Source organism: Oncorhynchus kisutch, linkage group LG4, assembly GCF_002021735.2.
Source record: "Oncorhynchus kisutch isolate 150728-3 linkage group LG4, Okis_V2, whole genome shotgun sequence".
NCBI classification, from domain to species: Eukaryota; Metazoa; Chordata; class Actinopteri; order Salmoniformes; family Salmonidae; genus Oncorhynchus; species Oncorhynchus kisutch.
Window position 1 is genome coordinate 47,016,147 of NC_034177.2, and position 22,711 is coordinate 47,038,857.

The following is a 22,711-nucleotide window of genomic DNA, read 5'->3' on the forward strand; positions in this document are numbered from 1 at the left end:
GTGGCTATAACTTATTGGCAACACACACACACCAATGTCCCTCCCTGTGTTATCTGTAATACATTGACATCCTGCCAGTTCAAACATGACACGTGTGTGTAGAGGAGTTCTGCTGCCCCAGGCATCCTTCCTTACCCCAAAATCCCTGCAGAGTAGTTCCTGGTTTTCCAAGGCGTGCCTGTGTAACCAACTCCACGGCACCCAGCGTCGTCCACTGCAGAGTTACTGCCAATACTCAATAAACTGCGGTTAAATCCGAAAGTGCTCGCTCGGTTGTCTCTTCTCCGTCTGTTCCCAAGTCCACATTCTCTCTCTCGTTCTCTCCAGCTACCGAACGCAGTGCCACCCACTACCCAAGGTCCACTACTACCCCTCCCCGCAGGATGCTGGTTGATATTTGCTTCCAATAGGTCGAATTTATGTTCTATTTCATTATCGCCTTTTGGATTTATCGTCCCTTGCATCCTCGTCTCACTGCTGCTCGTGACAGCGTCGGGGACTCCGTTCTGAATCACGTTGCCCGTGCCCCAGTTCACGGATACCGTTGTACTAGGGCTCGTCTTGGTGGTGGGCGTGTTCCACACAGCAGAGCCGTGGTTGTTATGATTACTCAAACTCAAATTGCCCAGACCTTGTGTCGTTTCCCAAATATTCATCCACGCGCTATTGGCAGGGCCGAGCTGTTCTGGCTGAAACCAGGCGATTCTTGGATCCATGGAGTGGAGCACACGGGCGACGCAGCCGTGCACGACACGCTCGCTGCTGGCTAGGTGTGCGTAAGCTAGCTAATGATGCAGGAGGCTTGACAACTTCTGCCGTACAGTTTATGCAAATCGAATCATGTAGATGTAAACAACCGTATGTATTAACGACACTAAATTCAGTTGTGAGAATACATGATCTAGACGTCGAATACTTACTAAGAACAAACGCGACAGGCTATGTGCAATTTTCTCCAGCGACTCCGTCAATGGCGGAGCTGATAACATTGCGCAAACTCCACTCTCGGGACAGTAGACTGGAGGTGGGCGGAGAGGGGTGTTTCCGAAGTCACGGAGCTTGACAAATTAAATCACTCTGGCTGCTGGGAAACAATCCATCTGCTTAAAATATGAACAAAATATGAACAAAATAGACAGACATTGATGTTTTATCTTATATTCGACGTTATTGAATATTTCCACAAGTATTTATTGCTATCTGTTTTGGCTGACTATTAACCACTTCATTTCTCCACTACTTGGAGTAGTTGCCCAGCTTTAAAGCCATATTCGGACGGGATTCGTTTTATTGGGGTAACGTACTGTAATTTTCTGTAATTTTAGTGCCGTTCAAATCTGCCATGTCAGTCATTTTTACATGGCAGGAGAGTAACAATTCCAGCCAGAATATACTACTGTTTTTTTTTTTGCAAACTCCAAAGTCCTCTGATAATACTTGCCCCGTGCGAATCGACATCCCTGAGAAATGTCTGAGTTTGACAGATGTTGCTCGAGGTTTGAGTAAGAAAACAGTAACTGATTCGATAAATTAAACGACGTGCTGAATGTAGTATATATATGAAGTACATGTATCAACTTGCCTATAGTACATGTATCAACTTTCACAGTGAATGCTTTTGTAAATACGTTTTGTGCGAATGAATTGAACATAGCCAAATACATCATAAACAAATATTGCGTCTATTTAATGCAACCCTTGCTGTTAATAGATCGCAAAGCAGCATACAACTGAGCTAAACGTTTGGAAATGACATGTTCGCTTTCTCATCCATAGCCTAAAAATGCATATCAAGTGCAAGTGCGCTGTTTGGCTCACATCTGAAGGCTGATGGAACCTCCAGGATTCAGACAGAACTGTCAATTTATTGAAAAAAGAGAAAGAATTAGAGGTGGCAGTTTGGAAAAAAATAGTCCCGCCCGAATCGTGCTCTGGAATAACGGACATTCTGGGTTTATAATTACATAACCAAAATTATTTAGTAATACTCGTCCCGTGCGAATAGGTCTTTAGACACAGATCAGATTACCTCCAATCAGATTACCTCCAAAAATCCTAACCTTCACCGTGAGGTAGTAACATGCAAAATTATTTTAGATCAGTATCTATAGTGGTAACTTCCTCTTCAATGTGAGAGCTGCAAAGATAAATCTTTGATCGATTGGTAGTCTGAGTTTATAGATATAGAGTGGGATGAGTATTGGGTCCCTGATACTATGGTATCAAAGCAAATGTGAAGGTAGGCATAGTGATTGAAGCCAAAAGGTTGATCTGTAGAAAATAGGAAAAAGTTTAAGTTTATCAGTGCTACTGAAGTTTGAGAAGGTTTTTCCTGAAAAAGGGGGCGACATGTAGCCTAGTGCGTTGGGCCTGTAACCGAAAGGTTGCTGGATCGAATCCCTGAGCTGACAAGTTACAAATCTGTCATTCTGCCCCTGAACAAGGCAGTTAACCCCAGTAGGCCGTCATTGTAAAGAATTTGTTCTTAACTGACTTTCCTAGTTAAATAACAACCCTCATCGAATATTAAAATCAAGATACAATAATGAGAAGTATCCACCAATCCAAAGAAAGGATAGGCGGGAGCTAGACAGCACACTCGCGTCTCACAGAGTAGGCGTTCCCTAACGGAAATATGAAAATATATGCTAGAACGCGCCAATAGGATCTCGCTAGCTCGTGCTTGGCTCTGCCTACCTCCTTGCTTGTTCTGCCAACTATGACTATTTTCTTCAAATTTGAAACGACTGGCTGTGGCCTATCTTGGTTTAGTTTATAAAGATCTTAGGGAAAGTAGTGGGCGTGTTGAATGTAAAGTGGGTGCGTTCTGCTATAGTTAGACGGTTTTGATTGAGGTTTTTATTTCTTCCGTTTCTTACCACAATTGAGCTACGATACTGGGAGAGTTTGAACTTATGTTTTTAAGCCAGAGGATGAGTCTGAGTCCTATCTCACTTAGTTTTACACAAATAAGTGTACATTTTCAGTTATAAAACTGGCCATTCTTTATTTTTTATTAAAAGTATTGGTGATAGATCTACTGTTGCTTCATGTGTTTTATGCGTGTGCTTACCGTGACTGTCACCCTGATATTGGCTAAAAGGTAGCTACTTCCCATACCGTTACCAGACAGTAGGGCTTGTCAAGCTCGAGCTAATGGCCCGGTTTTGTTGCATTGTTTTTGCTGCGTGTGCCCTCTTCATTGATAGTAGACTGTATTTATGTACAGTACCAGTCAAAAGTTTGGATATACCTACTCACTCATTTTTTTTTTCTTCTACATTGTATAATAATAGTGAATACATCAAAACTATGAAATAACACATATGGAATCATGTAGTAACCAAAAAGGTGTTAAACAAATCAAAATATATGTTATATTCTTCCCTTTGCCTTGATGACAGCTTTGCACACTCTTGGCATTCTCTCAACCAGCTTCATGAGGAAATCACCAGGAATGCATTTCAATTAACAGGTGTGCCTTGTTAAAAATTAATTTGTGGAATTTATTTCCTTCTTAATGCATTTGAGCCAATCAGTTGTGTTGTGACAAGATAGGGGTGATATACAGAAGATAGCCCTACTTTGACCTTTTCATATGTGAATTCCAAATATATCTAACGGTCACCCCAGCGTGAGTTGTTTTATGCACGTGATGTCAGAATGCACTCACTGTTCCAAAATGTGATTATTACGCAACAGGACAGTTAACACGCGCTGCCTGCTAATTATCTATAAACTGTGTTTCAACTTGTCAATTTCAAAATATTTTCTAACAAGTTGTATTTTCTAACAGTTTTAATTAAGGTTTGTTCCGCCTCCTCATTAATTCACATAGAAGTAGCCCATTTCAATGTTGCGGACAATTTTATGTTCGAGGCTTTACTGAGCAGGACAAACTTCTCTCTTCGAGGAGAGCCCACGCACTTCACCAATGTTTGCGCAGATCATGTTTGCAGACATTTGCAGTCTTGCACAAATTGGAAAATGTTCTGGCTGGCGCTCGCATTGCCCTCCTTGTTGTTTTCCTTACAAATAATAACTTTGGACATGTGTGCGTTCCTATCACAGTAAGTTCCTTATTTTCTGTATATTGTGTTGTCATTTCTACTGTAGGCGTATACAGTATGTATGTATGTAGCATAATGTATTTACAGTTTTATTCACATGTTTTCAAGTACTGGTGACAAATAATGCATCGTGATTATTGCATAGATTGTAATGGACACCTATGATGTGTGTAAAATACTTTTTTAGGTTGTACTGAGATAATGCTATGCTATTTGCCAGCTGTCAGACCAAAGATCTGTCAGACCAAAGATGTTATAATGAGTTGAAGGAATGGTTCACTCATCTTTCGGGTAAACTTCCGGAAGTGAATGAAGGGAAGTGAATGATCTTAGAAGACACACCCCATTCAACATGCATACTATACATGCATACTATAAACAGACAAAACTCATCTTGTCTCCTCTTATCTTTGGTTTATGCGAAAAAACAAACATGGCGGCACGCACAAACTACCCATCGTCGGATTACTTTCGATTTCTAGAAAGTGTTTTACTCAATTATTTACATCAATGGTGAGCTCACCCATGATGTGATTAATTATAAATAGTAATTGCTATTAGCTAATTCATATTGTAGTTTCTGTCAGACGAAAGTTATGACCACTTGTTATGTCAATTTTTTTCTCCGTTAGCACTAGGACAAATGTAGCCATACATTTTCCAGGTTGGATGATTGTGTTATGCTGTAGCTACTTCTGTGAATGTCTGAACATTGCATCCAAAAATAAACTGGTCACATTCTGGACATAACTTTGTAAGGACCGTGTTTGTGCAAAATGTTTCTGTGAGAGAAGTGTGGGCAGCTCAATTGCTGATTGTTGCATCAACCGAAACTTGAAGTTCTAACCACATTCTACAGTGGTGTACGCAGCAGAGACCACTGTAGAATAATTACACCCATTTGTTGGTATGTGTGAAAAGGTCAAGGCATGAAGGTCAGTAAATGCAGAAAATGTCAAGAATTTGGCAAGTTCCTTCAAGTGCAGTCGCAAAAACCATCAAGCGCTATGATGAAACTGGCTCTCATGAGGACAGCCACAGGAAAGGAACACCCTGAGTTACCTCTGTTGCAGAGGATACAGTCATTAGAGTTAACTGCACCTCAGATTGCAGCCCAAATAAATGCTTCACACAGTGCAAGTACAGACACATCTTGAAAGGACAACAGGTGCAGACACTTAACTGAAAAATGTAAAGATCTCTTCAATATCAGGTTTTTCCTAAATCTAAATGTATATTGTTTACTATGATACACCTATATTTTCATATTTGTGCCCATCGTTCTAAAACAGAAAATGGACACAATTCAACAGATATCAACGGGTAAGAATATGTAGGCTATAAGAATATGTTGAAGGCTAGCTGTATTGCATGCAGATATCTGAACTAGGGATGTACGATATATCGGTGAACATATCTGAATCGGCCGAAATTAGCTAAAAATGCTGATGATGTCTAGTTTAACGTCGATGTGCAAAACCCAGCATCGAGCAGTCAACAAGTCAAGCAGTCTTTTGAAAAAGTAACACATTTTCAGCGAGACAACTCATAGGCAAAATCCATCAAAGCCAAGATAATGGAATTCATTGCCCTTGACAATCAACCGTTTTCTGTCGCGGGTGATGCTGGCTGTCACCGACTGGTCGAGCAACGGTACACACTACCAAGTGCGCTATTTTTCAGATGTTGCCCTACCGGAGTTACACAGTAATAGCTTCACAACATACATACTATGGAACGCCGTTTGGGTCTTTGGGTGTCAAAAAAGATACAGTACCACTGTCAAAGCTGTACAAAAAAAGTCTGAAAACATGCAAACACCAGCCACGAACTATGTGTTTACAATAACGCATTGATAATAAAGCATAATTTGTTCGACCGCAACTTCTGGGGTAGCTAGCTTTAGCTTGGTACCTAGCTAGTACCAATATAACCAGCCTGAAAACAATGACCAGTAGGAACTGCAGTCATTTTAATTATTCTTAGCAATGATTTCGGAATCCTTGTGAGAAAGTATTTGCTAGGTTGCCACTTATTGTTCACCTATTGAAATTTAACTTCAGTTCATGAAAATAAAAAGCTAGCCAGCTACTTAACCCTGTTGCCCAAATCTAACACGAATAAGCAGCCAGCTAGCGTCATCTGGCGAGTGAGGCAAGACCGGACCGGGTTATGTGTTGTGAATCTACCCACAATAAAGATTAGGCACAATAGTGGAATTTGTGGTTTGCCTTCAATATCAAAGTATGTCATTGACAATGATGCAAATGAATACAAATAGTAGAATTATTCCATACTTTTATTTTAAAGGCTAACTGCAAAGTCCATTATTGTGGCTAATCCTTATTGTGGCTAGCTTCACATAGATGGGTCCGACCACCATTAATCAAATAAGAACTGTCTTATAAATAAGGGCTATTTTAGATGATTACACCTAGCTATATAGTTAGCTATATTCATGTCCTGATTGATCAACAAGATTTTTTGACACACCAAATAGTGTTATTTGACACACCAAATAGTGTTATTTGACACTTCCAATAGTGTTAAATAGTATATTTTTTGACATGCAAAGACCCAAATGGCGTTCCATAGAGATCCTGGTTGAGAATGAAACGACTGAACAAATGAACAACAAAACAGCACAGCTGTCACGTTCTGACCTTAGTTCCTTTGTTTTTGTCTTTGTTTTAGTATGGTCAGGGCGTGAGTTGGTTGTGGCAGTCTATGTTTGTTGTTCTATGTTGGTTTTTGAGTTCGGCCTAGTATGGTTCTCAATCAGAGGCAGCTGTCAATTGTTGGCCCTGATTGAGAATCATACTTAGGTAGCCTGGTTTTCACTTTTGGTTTGTGGGTGTTTGTTTCCGTGTGAGTGTTTGGGCCACAAGGTACTGTTTCGGTTTTGTAAATACACGTCATCGTTTTTGTTTTGATTCAGTGTTCAGTGCTTTCTTTTATTAAAATCATCATGAACACTTCCCACACTGCGCTTGGTCCTCCTTTCTTTCTCCCGATGAAAACCTTTACAGAAACAACCACCACAAAAGGACCAAGCAGCGTGGTAATGGGGAGCAGCAGCAGCGATGTCAAGACTCCTGGACATGGGAGGACGTTTTGGACGGCAAGGGTTGCTACACATGGGAGGAGATCCTGGCTGGAAGGGATCGCCTCCCATGAGAACAGCAGCTAGGAGAGCAGAGGCAGCCGGAGGGACGAGCCAGCAATACGAGGGAACACGGCTGGCAAGGAAGCCCGAGAGGCAGCCCCAAAAATGTCTTGCACACGGGGATTGTGGCGAAGTCAGGTAGGAGACCTGCGCCAACTCCCCGTGCTTACCGTGGAGAGAGGGCGTTGTACTAGTGAGGCACCGTGTTATGCGGTGGAGCACACGGTGTCCCCAGTACGCGTGCTTAGCCCGGTGCACTATATCCTAGCTCCTCGTATCGGCCGGGCTAAAGTTGGCATCGAGCCCGGTGCCATGAAGTCGGCTCTGCGCATCTGGTCTCCAGTGTGTCTCCTCGGGCCGGCATACATGGCACCAGCCTTATGCATGGTGTCCCCGGTTCGCCAGCACAGCCCAGTGCGGGCTATTCCACCTCGCCGCACTGGCCTGGCTACGGGGAGCATTCAACCAGGTAAGGTTGGGCAGGCTTGGTGCTCAAGAGCTCTAGTGTGCCTGCACGGTCCGGTCTATCCGGTGCCACCTCCACGCACCAGCCCTCCGGTGGAAGCCCCCCGCACCAGGCTGTCTCTCCGTCTTCTCCCTACAGGTGCTCCCGCCTGTCCAGCGCTGCCAGAGCCTTCCTCCTCTCCAACACTGCCAGAGTCTCCCGTCTGTCCAGCGCTGCCAGAGCCTTTCTCCTGCTCAGCGCCGCCAGAGCCTTTCTCCTGCTCAGCACCACCAGAGTCTCCCGTCTGTCCTGAGCCGCCAGAGTCTCCCGTCTGTCCTGAGCCGCCAGAGTCTCCCGTCTGTCCTGAGCCGCCAGAGTCTCCCGTCTGTCCTGAGCCGCCAGAGTCTCCCATCTGTCCTGAGCCGCCAGAGTCTCCCGTCTGTCCTGAGCCGCCAGAGTCTCCCGTCTGTCCTGAGCCGCCAGAGTCTCCCATCTGTCCTGAGCCGCCAGAGTCTCCCGTCTGTCCTGAGCCGCCAGAGTCTCCCATCTGTCCTGAGCCGCCAGAGTCTCCCGTCTGTCCTGAGCCGCCAGAGTCTCCCGTCTGTCCTGAGCCGCCAGAGTCTCCCGTCTGTCCTGAGCCCGCAGAGTCTCCCGTCTGTCCTGAGCCCGCAGAGTCTCCCGTCTGTCCTGAGCCGCCAGAGAGTGTGTGTGAGTGTGTGTGTGTGTAACCTTTATTTAACTAGGCAAGTCAGTTAAGAACAAATTCTTATTTACAATGATAGCCTACCCCAGCCAAACCCAGACGACGCTGGGCCAATTGTGCGCCGCCCTATGGGACTCCCAATCACTGCCGGATGTGATACAGCCTGGATTTGAACCAGGGACTGTAGGGACGCCTCTTGCACTGAGATGCAGTGCCTTAGACTGCTGCGTCCATGTGGGTGTGTTAACTATTTAACTGTACTAGAATGCTTATGTTTTTAAATATCGGTTATCGGTATTTTTTTTGTGCCAAAAATGCTCACTTTTGTGTCTGCCTCAGGTATACAGACAAGGAGGCATATACCTACACCTCTGATGAATATAACAGGAATCTTGCTCGATCACCATTCGCTGCAAAATCATTCTGGCTATGGATACGGAGAACATCAACACGCCAGAGGATATACCCATTGGACTTTGCTACTAAAATCATAACAAACACTGAGAACTAGAGGATTGTGTTGTAGTTATTATTATGCATATTATAATGAATAATAATAATAATAATAACTGGGCTGGTGGGGTATGTAAAACAATTACTCAAATTTTCTTCAAAAGGTTATATGAGGATCCATTAAAAAGGGTTCTTCAAAGAACTTATAGGGGTACCCCCACCGTTTCAATTTGAAGAACGCCTAAAGGATACTCCAGGAACCTTTTCTTGAAGGCAAACTGAAATCTTATGAGAAATATGTTTGATTGTTTTCACAGTTTTTTATTTCTTTAAAACCAGTCAACTGGTTGTTTGGAACTTTTTTTCTGCACCCAACTGTGAAAACATTGTTCCGCTGTCTCTGTGAATGGGCATGAGTTAACCCTGCAATTTTTGTAAATGTGTAATTGGTGCTACTGTTGTTTTTTAAATTGCATTTTGACATCGGCCTAAACGCCTGTCGAAGGGATTGAATTAGTCTAATTTATTCATGTTAGACAGGGTTCTTGTTTTGTCTTTCATTTATTTTTTCTAAAAAATGTACAGTGTTAATTATTATAACACTTAACTTACCTGTTTACTTCGCCTCTTCCTCTCTGGTTTTAGGATATTTAAATTACACAAGCTATCGTCAAAGAATATGCCTATCAACGAAGAGAGTGCGATGCCTAAAACCAGGGGAGCTGTCAAGGCTTCGCACAGCAGAAATGTCACTGAAATATTCTAGTTTATACATATGTAATCAAATCAAATATGCCTTTTTATAAGTTGATAAGCAAATGGGCAGCATCATGCACATGCAAGTCCTCTCTAGAAAACACATGTATTATTCCTAGTATGAATATGCAATAATGAGGTACGTGTGTGCGCATTCGTTTCAGCATGTTTTGGGAAACACAGGAGTCCGGGTCGAATACAAAAATCCTGGAGTCATGTACCACCAGTTGCAGCAGTCTATGGAACGCTGTTTGGGTCATAAAGCACGTGGTCAAAACAATATTTTTTAACGCTACTTATGTAAAGTAAGCAGGTGCAGGCACTAAATGAACACGTGCACGCGTTAAATTAGCGTCTTCACTCGCTAAATTAAGCTCGTGCAAATGTGCTTGCATGTGCTAAATAAACGTCTGCAAGCGGTCCTGCACATGTCAAATTAACACCTACAGCTGCGAAATATACACAGACACATGCTAATTTAGCCGTTCTTTAATGTTCTTTTACCATCCAATTTCCCTAGGTCCTCCTTTCAACCAGATTTCACAGTTTGAAGGAACTTCCTTTTCCACTGCTAGCAGATATGAACCTTCACAAGATAATGATTTTGTCTTTGAAAATTGTTGTTACTGAATCATAATGTTTATCAGCTAGTTTTCAGTGGAAAGATCTGTTTCTCATCACTGGCTATAAAATTCAGCTAACAATCAAGCACCAGGATCAGCCGTGCTTAGCATAAACTAAATCAGATACTGGCTAGCTAATTTAGCTAACGTAGGTAGCCTCGAACCCCGGCCATATTATATTATAGTTGGCCTCAACCTCTGCCCGGCCATACTGCTAACCGCAGTGAACCGCGCCATCTTGTGTTTTATTAAAAGCTCTGATGAAAAAACATCAACTACAACAGCCATGGGAACACATTGGACTATGTTAACACTATCGAGGTAAATTACATGCTAGCAAGATTGTTGCTTGAATGCAGGGCCAGGCATATATAGATTAGACAACAGAGATACTCCAAAAACACCCTACTCATAATCCTGGTAGTTGTTGATTTTTGTACTATGTTGTCTCTATTTTGCTTTATCATAGACTAAATGAAGACAAGATACCTAAATGTGACTTATCGGCCAGCATTGAAGGGCATGTTTTTGAGTTACGTTTTTAGCCCAAAACCTTGTATTTAAGCAAAACAACAGCTGAAGGTAGGCAACTTCTTCAGCCTGACTGGCTGTCATTTCAATGCTAGCGTTAGCTGCGCTAGCTCACGATTAGCATGAAGACACTGAAAAGCTCACATAAAACAAATTTGTCCAGTGACAACCTTGTAAAACCTTTGCTAACATCTACAACATATCCGTTTTCGAACAGAATAGACTTTAATGTGGACGTTCACTTCGGTTTTTGAATATTTACATTCCATCAATGCCTATTAGGGTAAAATAACAACTTCAGGCATATACCCAGTACTATATAGTACTGCTACAAAGGAATAGGGTTCCTTCTGCTTTATTTTCACACAATTGTGTCTTGCAGAAGGGAGCCATGAAGAGGAGCTTGGAGTGGGCAAGGGAGAGGCTGATAAAGCAGTAGAGAAGACATGATTCATCAAGTATCACAGTTAATTCTGGTGATTCTGACCTGGTTGGAATGCGCAACACGGCAAGGTATGCAACATTAAGCCCAATCAAATATCCAATGCTATTAAAACATGTATCCCAATCTATTGTCAAGCAACGTTTAATGTCAGTTGTGTGTTAATGTAATGAACTGCAAACAATCTACTGTTCTTGGAGTCAATAAATTAATTGAAAGTGACTACAATTAGGAATGATTTAAAAACCACTGCGCCAGTAAAGATTTTAAAAAAGGGATCTGGTCTTATGGTTCTGTTTAAATTTTTTCCAGACACTTCAATCCGACACTCTTGTTAATGTTTGACGTCAGGCAAAACGTCTTCAGCCACCGTAGGATGGAGAGCCGCTGGTTGGCATTTTTGACAGCGGTGTCTGTGTGGGTGTACCAGGAAAGGACGTTAGAAGTTAGGTCCCCATGATATCAAAGCTTCTTACCATCTTCACTGCAGCCCAGTCGATATTGATTTTAAAAACTGGAACAATAGATATTGTGTTGCACATGGCAGCAAAAATGTACTTGCCCAACTCCAGTTTGCCTATTGTCCCAACACATTTGTCAATTATGCATTTTTACCAGAGCGTGGTTTCTTTTATAGCTCTGCCTTCAACACCATCCTGACCCACAAACTGGTTAGCAGACTCAGGCCTCTGGGTGTAAACCCTGTAAAACGAATTACAGTTTTTACATTATCACAAGAATGTGTATCCCCAGAATGGACGCAACACCTAAACATGCTGACGACAATACCATGGTACCACCTGATCACGAGTACATGAAGGTGCTGTGGGATCTGACATAATGGTGATAGGACAACAGCCTCAGCCTAAGCAAAACAAAGTAGATGGTGAGACTTGACCATTCTCCCATCTACTGTACATTGACATAGAGATGAACAGCAGCTTCAAGTTCCTGGGCACCCTGATATCCATTTCTGCCCTCAGTCACTTCACTCAAAGTCCCACCAGTACACCTCCACTTTCCTCATCAACTTGCTGCACCACAACCTATGTTCCAACTACAGTGTATTTTATTGCTGTAACACATGTAAATGAAATGTTGTCCATATTTACTGTAAGATTTATTTATGGTAACATTGCACATATTGTAACATTATAGTCAGTTGACATACATGACTTAACTACTTAGCATAATGCTCCGTTTACCCACTCTACTAAGAAATCATACATTTATTAAAATATTAAAGCTGCATTATGTATTACTGTGTCCAACCGATTCTGGTTGGTTGTAATGTTTTTGAAAACCTTCGCTAAACAACTTTCTTTTGCTGATGGCCGATCCTGTCTGAAACTTTCATAATATATCAATCCTCTTGGGACACATCACCAATTAACATTGGCTGCAGTATTCCGAACTTTACTAGGGTGTATTGGCAGCCTTAAAACAATGCTGCATGTATTTACTTCCGGGAAGATCCTGGCAGCCTCATTCTCTTGTTTGTGTAAGAACTGTAGCTTTGGCTCCACTGGGAATTCCAGCCTAGGAATGGCCGGAGCCTCCTCCAGGGGTAATAAATTGTATGCGTTCCCCTCTGAAAAAATAACGGGGGGCATTATAGTCCATAATTAACACTTATTGGAGAACACAATACTCTAAGTGAAAGTAGTTAGGGATTTAATTGATCTATTACGTTCTTAGGGGGGCCATGAAAGAACAAGGCTATAAAATGCTGTCCCACAGCTGTGAGAGTGATTAGGTGATACATTTTGACGTGGGCCGTGTAACTTTAATGATCATGGTTTTGCATCTAACTTTCCACCTCCAGCAGCCAGTCCCTTCAGAAACATACGATTCTGCTCTCTATTGCTTTTTGATTGGTACCAGGTGGGGAGAGCTCTGCTTTGCAGAGAGAAGCTTTGTCTTTGGCCAAAAGAGGCTCAGTGTAGATGAAAACCTCTCTGAAGAGGCCTGAGTGTCTATTCATATAAGGCAGGAGACCTAGACACTCCAGACCCTCTTTGAATCTATAAAGTTTTTTAAAAAGCCACATAATGAATTTGCCCTGAAGAATTTAACTCAGCTTATGATATTCCTTAGATATATGGAAACTCACGGCTCAAGAACATCCCGGAGCCTGCTTTCTAAGTAGAACTTTGTGGCTGACTCCACCAGGGCATCCCTCTCCTCCAATGTCCAAATGTATCGCATTGAACCCAACATGACCAGTTGTTCAGAGGCCTCCATGACTGCTTCCTGTGGCTCATCAACAGTTTGTGCTAACTGGATCTTAGATAGCTTAATAACAGTGTTTTTGACAAATTATCAAAACACTAAACTGATTAACAATTCCCTTAAAAAGATTGACTGCCAACAAAAGGAAACCAAATCAACATGGAAAAGTATTCATAAACAACTACAAACCTAATTTTTTTTTTTACTGCAAATGAACAGTAACATCACATCCATCACAGTATAAAGTGACTTACCTTCTCCAACTTCTCTCTGAAGTCATATTCTACAATTTCTTTCAGTTCTGGCACAGGAGGTTGTAGGCCACACACGTGCCTGTATAGCCTCTCTGAAAGAAATTGTGGCTCTACACCCCCATGTACCAGACAGACAGCAATCATGCAGCCCACCTGCTTGTATACGCCATCATAGAGTTCTGTCACACAGAAGATAAACTGTAAATGAAGGACACATTACATAACATACAAAAATCACTTCTTACTGAAGTCCTACATATTGCCATAAACAAACGTGCCTTTGTTGGTGTAAAAGTGTAACTCACCTTGAGAGTTGCAAGTAAGGCATTGTTGCCAATCAGGTCCCTCAAATATTGCAGAGGAAAGGAAGGCACTCATTAGCAGCCAGAGAAATTCTCTTGAGGGACCACCCTCATCAGCTCATCAGATTGTGCTCTTTGGACCACTATTCTCTGAGCGGTAGTGACATCTAAAAGGCAAATGTTAATTTAAAAAAAATATGGTTTTGAATAAGGGCATACTGCTTAAGAATGTAACAACAACAACAACGGTGGCAAATGAATCTGTAGCACTAAAATATTCTTACCGCCTGCAGCAGTGAAGCGCTGGACTCCTGCCCTAAGAAGACTAATCCTAAACGTAGCGGTTACATTTCGTCTTTGTGTTGTCCAGGAACGAGCAGGTCTACTCTGCGACTGCTCATTTCTGAAAACGTCAAACCTATCAACAAAGTTAATATTATATTATGTGTTACATCAAGGACAAGTTCTTTTCCAGCTTTTCAGAGTGAAAATAAACGTTTGTGGAAAATGCAACTCTTCGGAATAGGCCTTTTGAATTTGGCAAACTATCAAATACGATTGGTTTGTTTTGCTCACATTGTCCATCACAACAGCGAATGACCATTAAGATCACACATGTCTTACCTGTGTACCATTTATGTAACGCTTATCAATATTTATTTTCTATAAGCTTGAGTGAGAAATACTATTGTACTGAGAGCGAGGTTACTTCTGTTCTATGTCTATAAATATAACTATGAGGGCACAAGGCGAGACCCAGATGCAGACACAGGAGGCAGATGTTTAGAGTCCAAGATGTTTATTAACAATCCAAAAGGGGTAGGCAAGAGAATGGTCGTGGACAGGCAAAAGGTCAAAACCAGTTCAGAGTTCCAGAGGTAACGAATGGCAGGCAGGCTCGAGGTCAGGGCAGGCAGAACGGTCAGGCAGTCGGGAATGGAGTCCAGAAAAACGGGCAAAGGTCAAAACCGGGAGGACTAGTAAAAGAGAATAGAAAAACACTCTCTCTGTGTCGGTTCGACTTGAACAAACAAGATGAACCGACACAGAGAGACAGGAAAGACAGGGATAAATACACCGGGGAAAATAAGCGGCACCTGGAGGGGGTCGAGACAAGGACATGAGAAACAGATCAGGGCGTGACAATAACTGAAGATAATTGACAATAGCACATATGTTAGTTTTTGTTAACCTCTGTAATTGTTATTAAGAACAGTACTAATGACACCTACTGCAGGCCAATATCCAACCATACAAAATACTTTGACTTAATGCCACTGACAAGAGTATGATGGACCAAATACCATATGCTCATTTGGCTAACCCTATGAGTAAAAATGTTTATATTAGACAATTACACAATTCTCTGATTGACGCAAAGTTCAGCTATAAAGAAAAACATTACTTGGATAGCTGTAGTCTACGCAGGTTTAACGGGAATGGCTTCACAGTCGTAGACATTTTTTGTGGATTTTTCTGCAGAACGTTTTTTGTGATGTCGGTACTATTTTGATTGTTTAATTAAGCATTAAATCACCCGGAGAAATGTGATTTTGTAGCTCTAGTCCAGGTATTCCCAAACTGGGGTACAAGCGCAATGCCGTCGGGGTACACCAAATAAAAATGTGATTCACATAAAACATGTTTTTATATAAAATAAATGTTTTTTAAATTAAATATAGATCTTCACATTTTCAAACAGTACATTTATATGTTCCAACAGAGCTATGCATTTAGGTGAGTTTTTTTGTCGTTTTTTCCTCATTTTTTAAAATAGAGAGACAAGCTTAAAGTTTTCTTTAATAACCATGATTTTCACTTGTCTGACCGCTTGCATTATGATGGGTTTCTCACACGACTGGCCTATCTGGGTGATGGTTTTTCTCACATGAATGATCTGAATCTAGGATTACAGGGACTCTCTGCAACTATATTCAATGTGCGGGACAAAATTGAGACTATGATTAAGAAGTTGGAGCTCTTTTCTGTCTGCATTAACAAGGACAACACACAGGTCTTTCCATCATTGTATGATTTTTTGTGTGCAAATGAACTCAAGCTTATGGACAATATCAAATGTGATATAGCGAAGCACCTGAGTGAGCTGGGTGCACAATTACACAAGTACTTTCCCGAAACGGACGACACAAACAACTGGATTCATTATCCCTTTCATGCCCTGACTCCAGTCCACTTACCAATATCTGAACAAGAGAGCCTCATCGAAATTACAACAAGCAGTTCTGTGAAAAGTGAATTTAATCAGAAGCCACTGCCAGATTTCTGGATAGGGCTGCGCTCAGAGTTTCTTGCCTTGGCAAATTGAGCTGTTAAGACACTGATGCCCTTTGCAACCATGTACCTATGTGAGAGTGGATTCTCGGCCCTCACTAGCATGAAAATTAAATACAGGCACAGACTGTGTGTAGAAAATGATTTAAGACTGAGACTGTCTCCAATACAACCCATCATTGCATAGTTATTTTCATCCTTTCAAACACACACTTCTCATTAACCTGTGGTGAGTTATTCACCATATTGATGAACAAATAAGGTTTTATATGTAATAAAGAGCAACATGATTGATTATATTATTATTTTTGCGCTGGTCCTATAGGAGCTCTTTGTCACTTCCCACGAGCTGGGTTGTGACAAAAACTCACACTCATTCTTATGTTTAATAAATGTATCCTATAGTGTGTGTGTGGCAGGCTTACAATGATGGCAAAAAACAACATTTGCAGGTGCGCTGACCCTGATGCTACAGGGGGTATACAGCTGGAGGTTGAATGTTTGAAGGGGTACGGGACTATAAAAAGTTTGGGAACCACTGATTTAGGCTGTATATATTGCCTTCGGAAAGTTTTCAGACCACTTGATATTTTCCATATTTTCTTACGTTACAGCCTTATTCTAGAATTGATTTTTTTAAATTATAATAATCCTCAATCTTAACATGATACACCATAATGAAAAAGCAAATGGATTTAAAAAATATATATTAAAATCCCAAAATGTAAATACCTTTACATAAGGATTCAGACCCTTTACTCAATACTTTGTTGAAGCACCTTTGGCAGCAATTACAGCATTGAGTCTTTTTGAGTATGACGCTACAAGCTTGGCACACTTGTATTTGGAGAGTTTCTCCCATTCTTCTCTGCAAAATCCCTCAAGCTCTGTCAGGTTGGGAGAGTTTCTGCACAGCTATTTTCAAGTCTCCAGGGATGTTCGATAAGGTTCAAAGTCCGGGCTCTGGCTGGGCCACTCAAGGACATTCAGAGACTTGTTCCGAAGCCACTAGGGCATTTTTTGGGGATGTGTGCTTAGGGTCGTTGTCCTGTTGGAAGGTGAACCTTCGACCCAGACTGAGGTCCTGAGCGCTCTGGAGCAGGTTTTCATCAAGGATCTCTCTGTACTTTGCTCCGTTCATCTTTCCCTTGATCCTGACTAGTCTCCCAGTCCCTGCCACTGAAAAGCATCCCCACAGCATGATGCTTCCACTACCATGCTTCACCGTAGGGATGGTGCCGGGTTTCCTCCATACATGACACTTGGCATTTAGGCCAAAGAGTTCAATCTTGGTTTCATCAGACCAGAGAATCTTTAAATTTTTTAAATTTAACCTTTACTTTAACTAGGCAAGTTAGTTAAGAACAAATTCTTATTTACAATGACGGCCTACCCCAACCAAACCCAGACAACGCTGGGCCAATTGTGCGCCGCCCAATGGCACTCCCAATCTCTCATATTTGGCCTAAAATGACATACCCAACTAGCTGCCTGTAGCACAGGACCTGAAGCAATGATATGCATATTCTTGATACTATTTGAAAGGAAACACTTTGAAGTTTGTGGAAATGTGAAATGAATGTAGGAGAATATAACACATTACCTTGAGTTAGGATCCTAGGTGTAATTTATATTTTGTCCACAAGATGACAGCCGTGTGTGTAAAGTTTCAGACTGATTAAGTGAATAATTACATCACTACACAATATTTTGTATCATGTCTGCCAGGAGTCTGCCCAAATGTGCAGAATTGGTCAGTTTATACATATTCAAGTACATAATTATAGAGAACATATAAAATGCTAAGGTAATAAAACATTTAAGTTTAAACACTCCCAGGAATGTCATACATGATGAATCATTAGCTTCCCTACAGAAAATACACGAACTTTCACACATCTAGATGGCATAGGCAGGGTGGGTGTGGAGCCAGAGACAGCAGTGGGGTCAAACTGTAGACCCCAGTTCCTACATTTGAATATAAAAATGGATTTGATCAAACAAAATTATGCTACATTTTATCTTTGGGACCTTCAGGATGACAAATCAGAGCAAGATTACTCAAATGTGAGTACATTATTTACCTTCAGAGGTGAATGTATCAAACCAGTTGCTGTGATAAAAGTGTTTTGTTGTGCACTATCCTCAAACAATAGCATGGTATTTGTTTCTGGAATGGCTGCTGTAAATTGGACACTGCAGTTAGATTAACAAGAATTTATGCTTTCTGCCAGAAGAGATATGTCTATGTCCCGGAAGGTTGGCTAGTCACATTATCGCATATTGAGCAACCGGTTTAGGGACACCGATCTCATAGAGGTTAAGCAAGTCAGCCATATCAGCTATGTTTTTTTTAAAGGCAGTAAAATGAGCCTGAATTAACTGTTTTAGCTGTCAGACAAGGCTCCGCTGATAGCCAGGTGTAGCAGTGGTAAGATGTTGGGACTGCATTTGGGACAGATTTATGTAAGCCCTAACAGTTTGTGGGCACCGTTTGTCACCATTATAGTGCAATGAATGTGTTGTGTAGAGGCTTTGCCACCATGCATCCCACTTTATTAAATTTATTTGCTCCACCAAGATTTATATGCTAAAATCGCTACTGTCCCACACACAGACTCAGAACCCTTTTAAAACAGACCCCTGGGAACGATCAGTCCAGTGGGGACTAGACTATAGCCTACTAGAATATTATATATCTACCATGACTGGGGGAATCATTATTGTGTTGTCAAAATATTTGTAACCCCACACCCCTAGATCCACCTGCTCAGTACTCTTCAGGACATTAGATTGATGAACAGCAGCAAAGGTTTACATAATGTTTAGACTACATTTAAAACATTTTTTTTTGCTTTATTCCATAGAAACATCCAAACATTAGTGGGGCGATACATCCAAGTAAGTCAACAATGTGTTTTGAGTTTTAGTCATATAGATTACTGTAAGTGACATCCACATGCATGAGCCCTTGTTTTATGTAATTTTTCTTGCAGTCTGCCTGGCTGGCTGGGCTGTATCTGGCGCTTCTGCCTGTCATGCATGTGTTCATTATGGCGTCAAAATAAAATGTATACTGTACTTTGTTTTATATACTCTAAGTCACTTCCCTGACATAACGGTTTTTCAAACCTTGTCACAGTTTCACAGATTTACACAAAGTATTGGAATCTTGGTGCCCCAGAACAAGAAAATCCAGAGTGCTGAAACAGGGATCAGTCAGTGAACGTTTCAACGTGAAATCTGAAAGTGGTGACAAGTTGATCTCACCATTAAATTTGGGTATTTTAATTCCATAATTCCATAAAATAATTCCTATATTAAAGGGCAGTGAGCATGTATAGTAGTGTTTTGACCCAGACTGATCTTAAACTAAGTGTAGTAACTTTGATATAAAAAAAAATGTCTGGGGGCTCTGTTTAACTAGCTCTCTTCTTCCTGTTGTATTCTCTCTTGCAGCTCAGAAGGCCTCCTCTGTCTGTTACCTCTGTAACGGATCATTTACTGTGGTCACGAGGTGAAATGGCTGACCCCCCCCATCTGGAAAATGCTTGTTGTGTGTTGAGAACCAGAAGGTCTACGCTGTGTGTGACTCAGAGATCATCAAGCCAGCCTTTGAGGGCCAAGGCAGCTCCATGCCTGTCATCGAAGCCAGTGAGTTTCTGTAAGAGCCCATGACAGTACAACCTGGGGAAGAGGATAGTCAATAGAGGGAACAAACTAAGCAGATTTCTGGAAAATCGTAATAGGTGTCAATTATTAATGCTAAGGGGCTGTTGGAAGTTGTATTTTATTATAGAGCATGACGTGATGCTTTAGAGCAGTGTCTCAAACCAGTCACTGCTATGAGCATTTCCCAGCTTATCCAGCTCTCTGTTGTTGTAGGGAATTATGCCTGTAGTGTCATTACAGATTGTCCCAGCATTGTTTCAACTAATCATTCCTGTAGTGTCATTACAGATTGTCCCAGCATTGTTTCAACTTATCATTCCTGTACTGTCATTACAGATTGTCCTAGAATTGTTTCAACTGATCGGACGGATGAGTGGGGGGGTTATCTAAAGAAGAAGAGATCACTATTGGAATTTTAGCTGCCACCCTAGCCTTCCTCGCCATCCTCGTTGCTTGGCGCTACAATGCCCAGATTAAGTAAGCAGGCTGTTACATGTCCCTCTCTCTCGGATAATACAGGTTTAACACTCATGTGTTATACAGTCACTATGCCTAGCCACCTAACTTGACTCTCATCATTTAACTATAATTGTTGCCTTCTGCATTTTTAAGAGCTGTATGAGTGATTTACACATTATCATCAATGTTCTGTCTTTTGGCCGATTTATTTGAGTTGATTGTCTCTTCAGGTGTCTTCCAGTGGCCTCTCCAGCAGTCAAATCAGGGGAACCCCAGTGCTATTCAGATTAACTGAAGAGTGTGATACTGTCAACTGAGGAAGAGTTGGACCTGCAGGGAATAGTGGTGTGCCAAGATGTGAATATCTCCTCCGATATATTTCTAACAAGGCAAATGTTGTCTAGGTCCTATTTAACCCCATGGTGTGTGTTTATCCTGCAACTGGAGGGGACAGTGTTCTCCTTAAGTTCAGGTGGCCTTCAGCTCTATCAGCCAGGTTGCTTACTGTAGCAGTGGCACAATGCGTCTCCCCATCAAGCTGGGTTGTTACAGTATGATAGCTTCCACTCTGCACGTTTACAACAGGCAAGTTTTAAAAACACTGCTTCAAACTAATTATGGTCTAGACCAGTGGTTCCCAAATTTTTTATGGGCCCGTACCCCAGCTGCGTCCAGCTGCGTAACCCCTCTAGCACCAGGGTCAGCGCACTCTCAAATGTTTTTTGCTGTTGCCGTCATTGTAAGCCTGCCACACACACACTATAGGATACATTTATTAAACAAAAGAATGAGTGTGAGTTTTTGTCACAAACTGGCTCGTGGGAAGTGACAGCTCTTATAGGACCAGGGCACAAATAATAGTATTATAATAATCAATCATGTTGCTCCCTATTTAGCCATCTTACATATAAAACCTTATTTGTTCATCAAAAATGGTGAATAACTCACCACAGGTTAATGAGAAGGGTGTGTTTGAAAGGATGCACATAACTCTGTAATGTTGGGTTGTATTGAAGAGAGTCTCAGTCTTAAATAATTTTCTACACACTCTAATATTAAATAAGTCTTGAGGTATTGCTCGCCTGAGGTAGAGTACCTTATGATAAGCTGTAGACCACACTATCTACCAAGAGAGTTCTCATCTGTATTATTTGTAGCCGTCTATTTACCACCACAAAACTAAGCTGGCACTAAGACCGCTCTCAACCAACTCTATAAAGCCATAAGCAAAGAAGAAAATGCTCACCCAGAAGCGGCACTCCTAGTGTCCGGGGACTTTAATGCAGGTAAACTTGAATCAGTTTTACCAAATTTTTACCAGTATGTCACATGTGCAACCAGGGGGAAAATATCCTAGACCACTACTCCACACATAGAGATGCATACAAAGCTCTTCCCCGCCCTCCATTTGGCAAATCTGACCATAATTCTGCTTACAAGCAAATAGCCAATATGAACAAAACCTTTAAACAGGTCAACATTCACAAAGCTGCTGGGCCACAAAGCCGCTGGATTACCAGGACGTGTACTCAAAGCAGACCAACCGTCAAGTGTCTTCACTGACATTTTCAATCTCTCCCTGATCAAGTCTGTAATACCTACATGTTTCAAGTGGACCACCATTGTCCCTGTGCCCAAGGAAGCGAAGGTAACCTGCTTAAATGATTACCGCCCTGTGGCACTCACGTCGGTAGCCATGAAATTCTTTCAAATGCTGGTCATGGCCTACATCAACAGCATCCCCCCGGACACCCTAGACCCACTCCAATTCGCATACCGTCCCAACAGGTCCACAGATGACCCAATCTCAATCGCATGCCACACTTCCCTTTCTCACCTGGTCAAAAGGAACACCTACGTGAGAATGCTGTTCATTGACTACAGCTCAGCGTTCAACACCATAGCACCCACGAAGCTCATTACTAAGCTAAGGACTCTGGGACTAAATGCCTACATCTGCAACTGGATCCTGGACTTCCTGACGGGCCGCCCCCAAGGTGCTAAGAGAAGGCAACAACATGTCTGCTACGCTGATCCTTAACACTGGGGCCCCTCAGGGGTGCGTACTTAGTCCCCTCCTATATTCCCTGTTCACCCACGACTGCGTGGCCAAACACGACTCCAACACCATCATTAAGTTTGCTGACAGTGGTAGGCCTGATCACCGACAATGATGAGACGGCCTATAGGGAGAAGGTCAGAGAACTGGCAGTGTGGTGCCAGGACAACAACCTCTCAATGTGAGGAAGACAAAAGAGCTGATCGTGGACTACATGAAAAGGCAGGGCGAACAGGCCACCATTAACATCGA

General features: G+C 41.9%; 1 protein-coding gene across 1 annotated transcript in view; it reads right to left on the reverse strand.

Moving 5' to 3' along the window:
* Nucleotides 1–1,029, reverse strand: part of LOC109889611 (terminal nucleotidyltransferase 4B-like) — a 50,046-nt gene extending 49,017 nt beyond the window's left edge. The window contains exon 1 of the mRNA XM_020481173.2: nt 136–1,029. Within this exon, the coding sequence (XP_020336762.1) occupies nt 136–716 (581 nt within the window). The 5' untranslated portion in view covers nt 717–1,029. The remainder of the gene's footprint in view (nt 1–135) is intronic.
* Nucleotides 1,030–22,711: the final 21,682 nt, after the last annotated feature.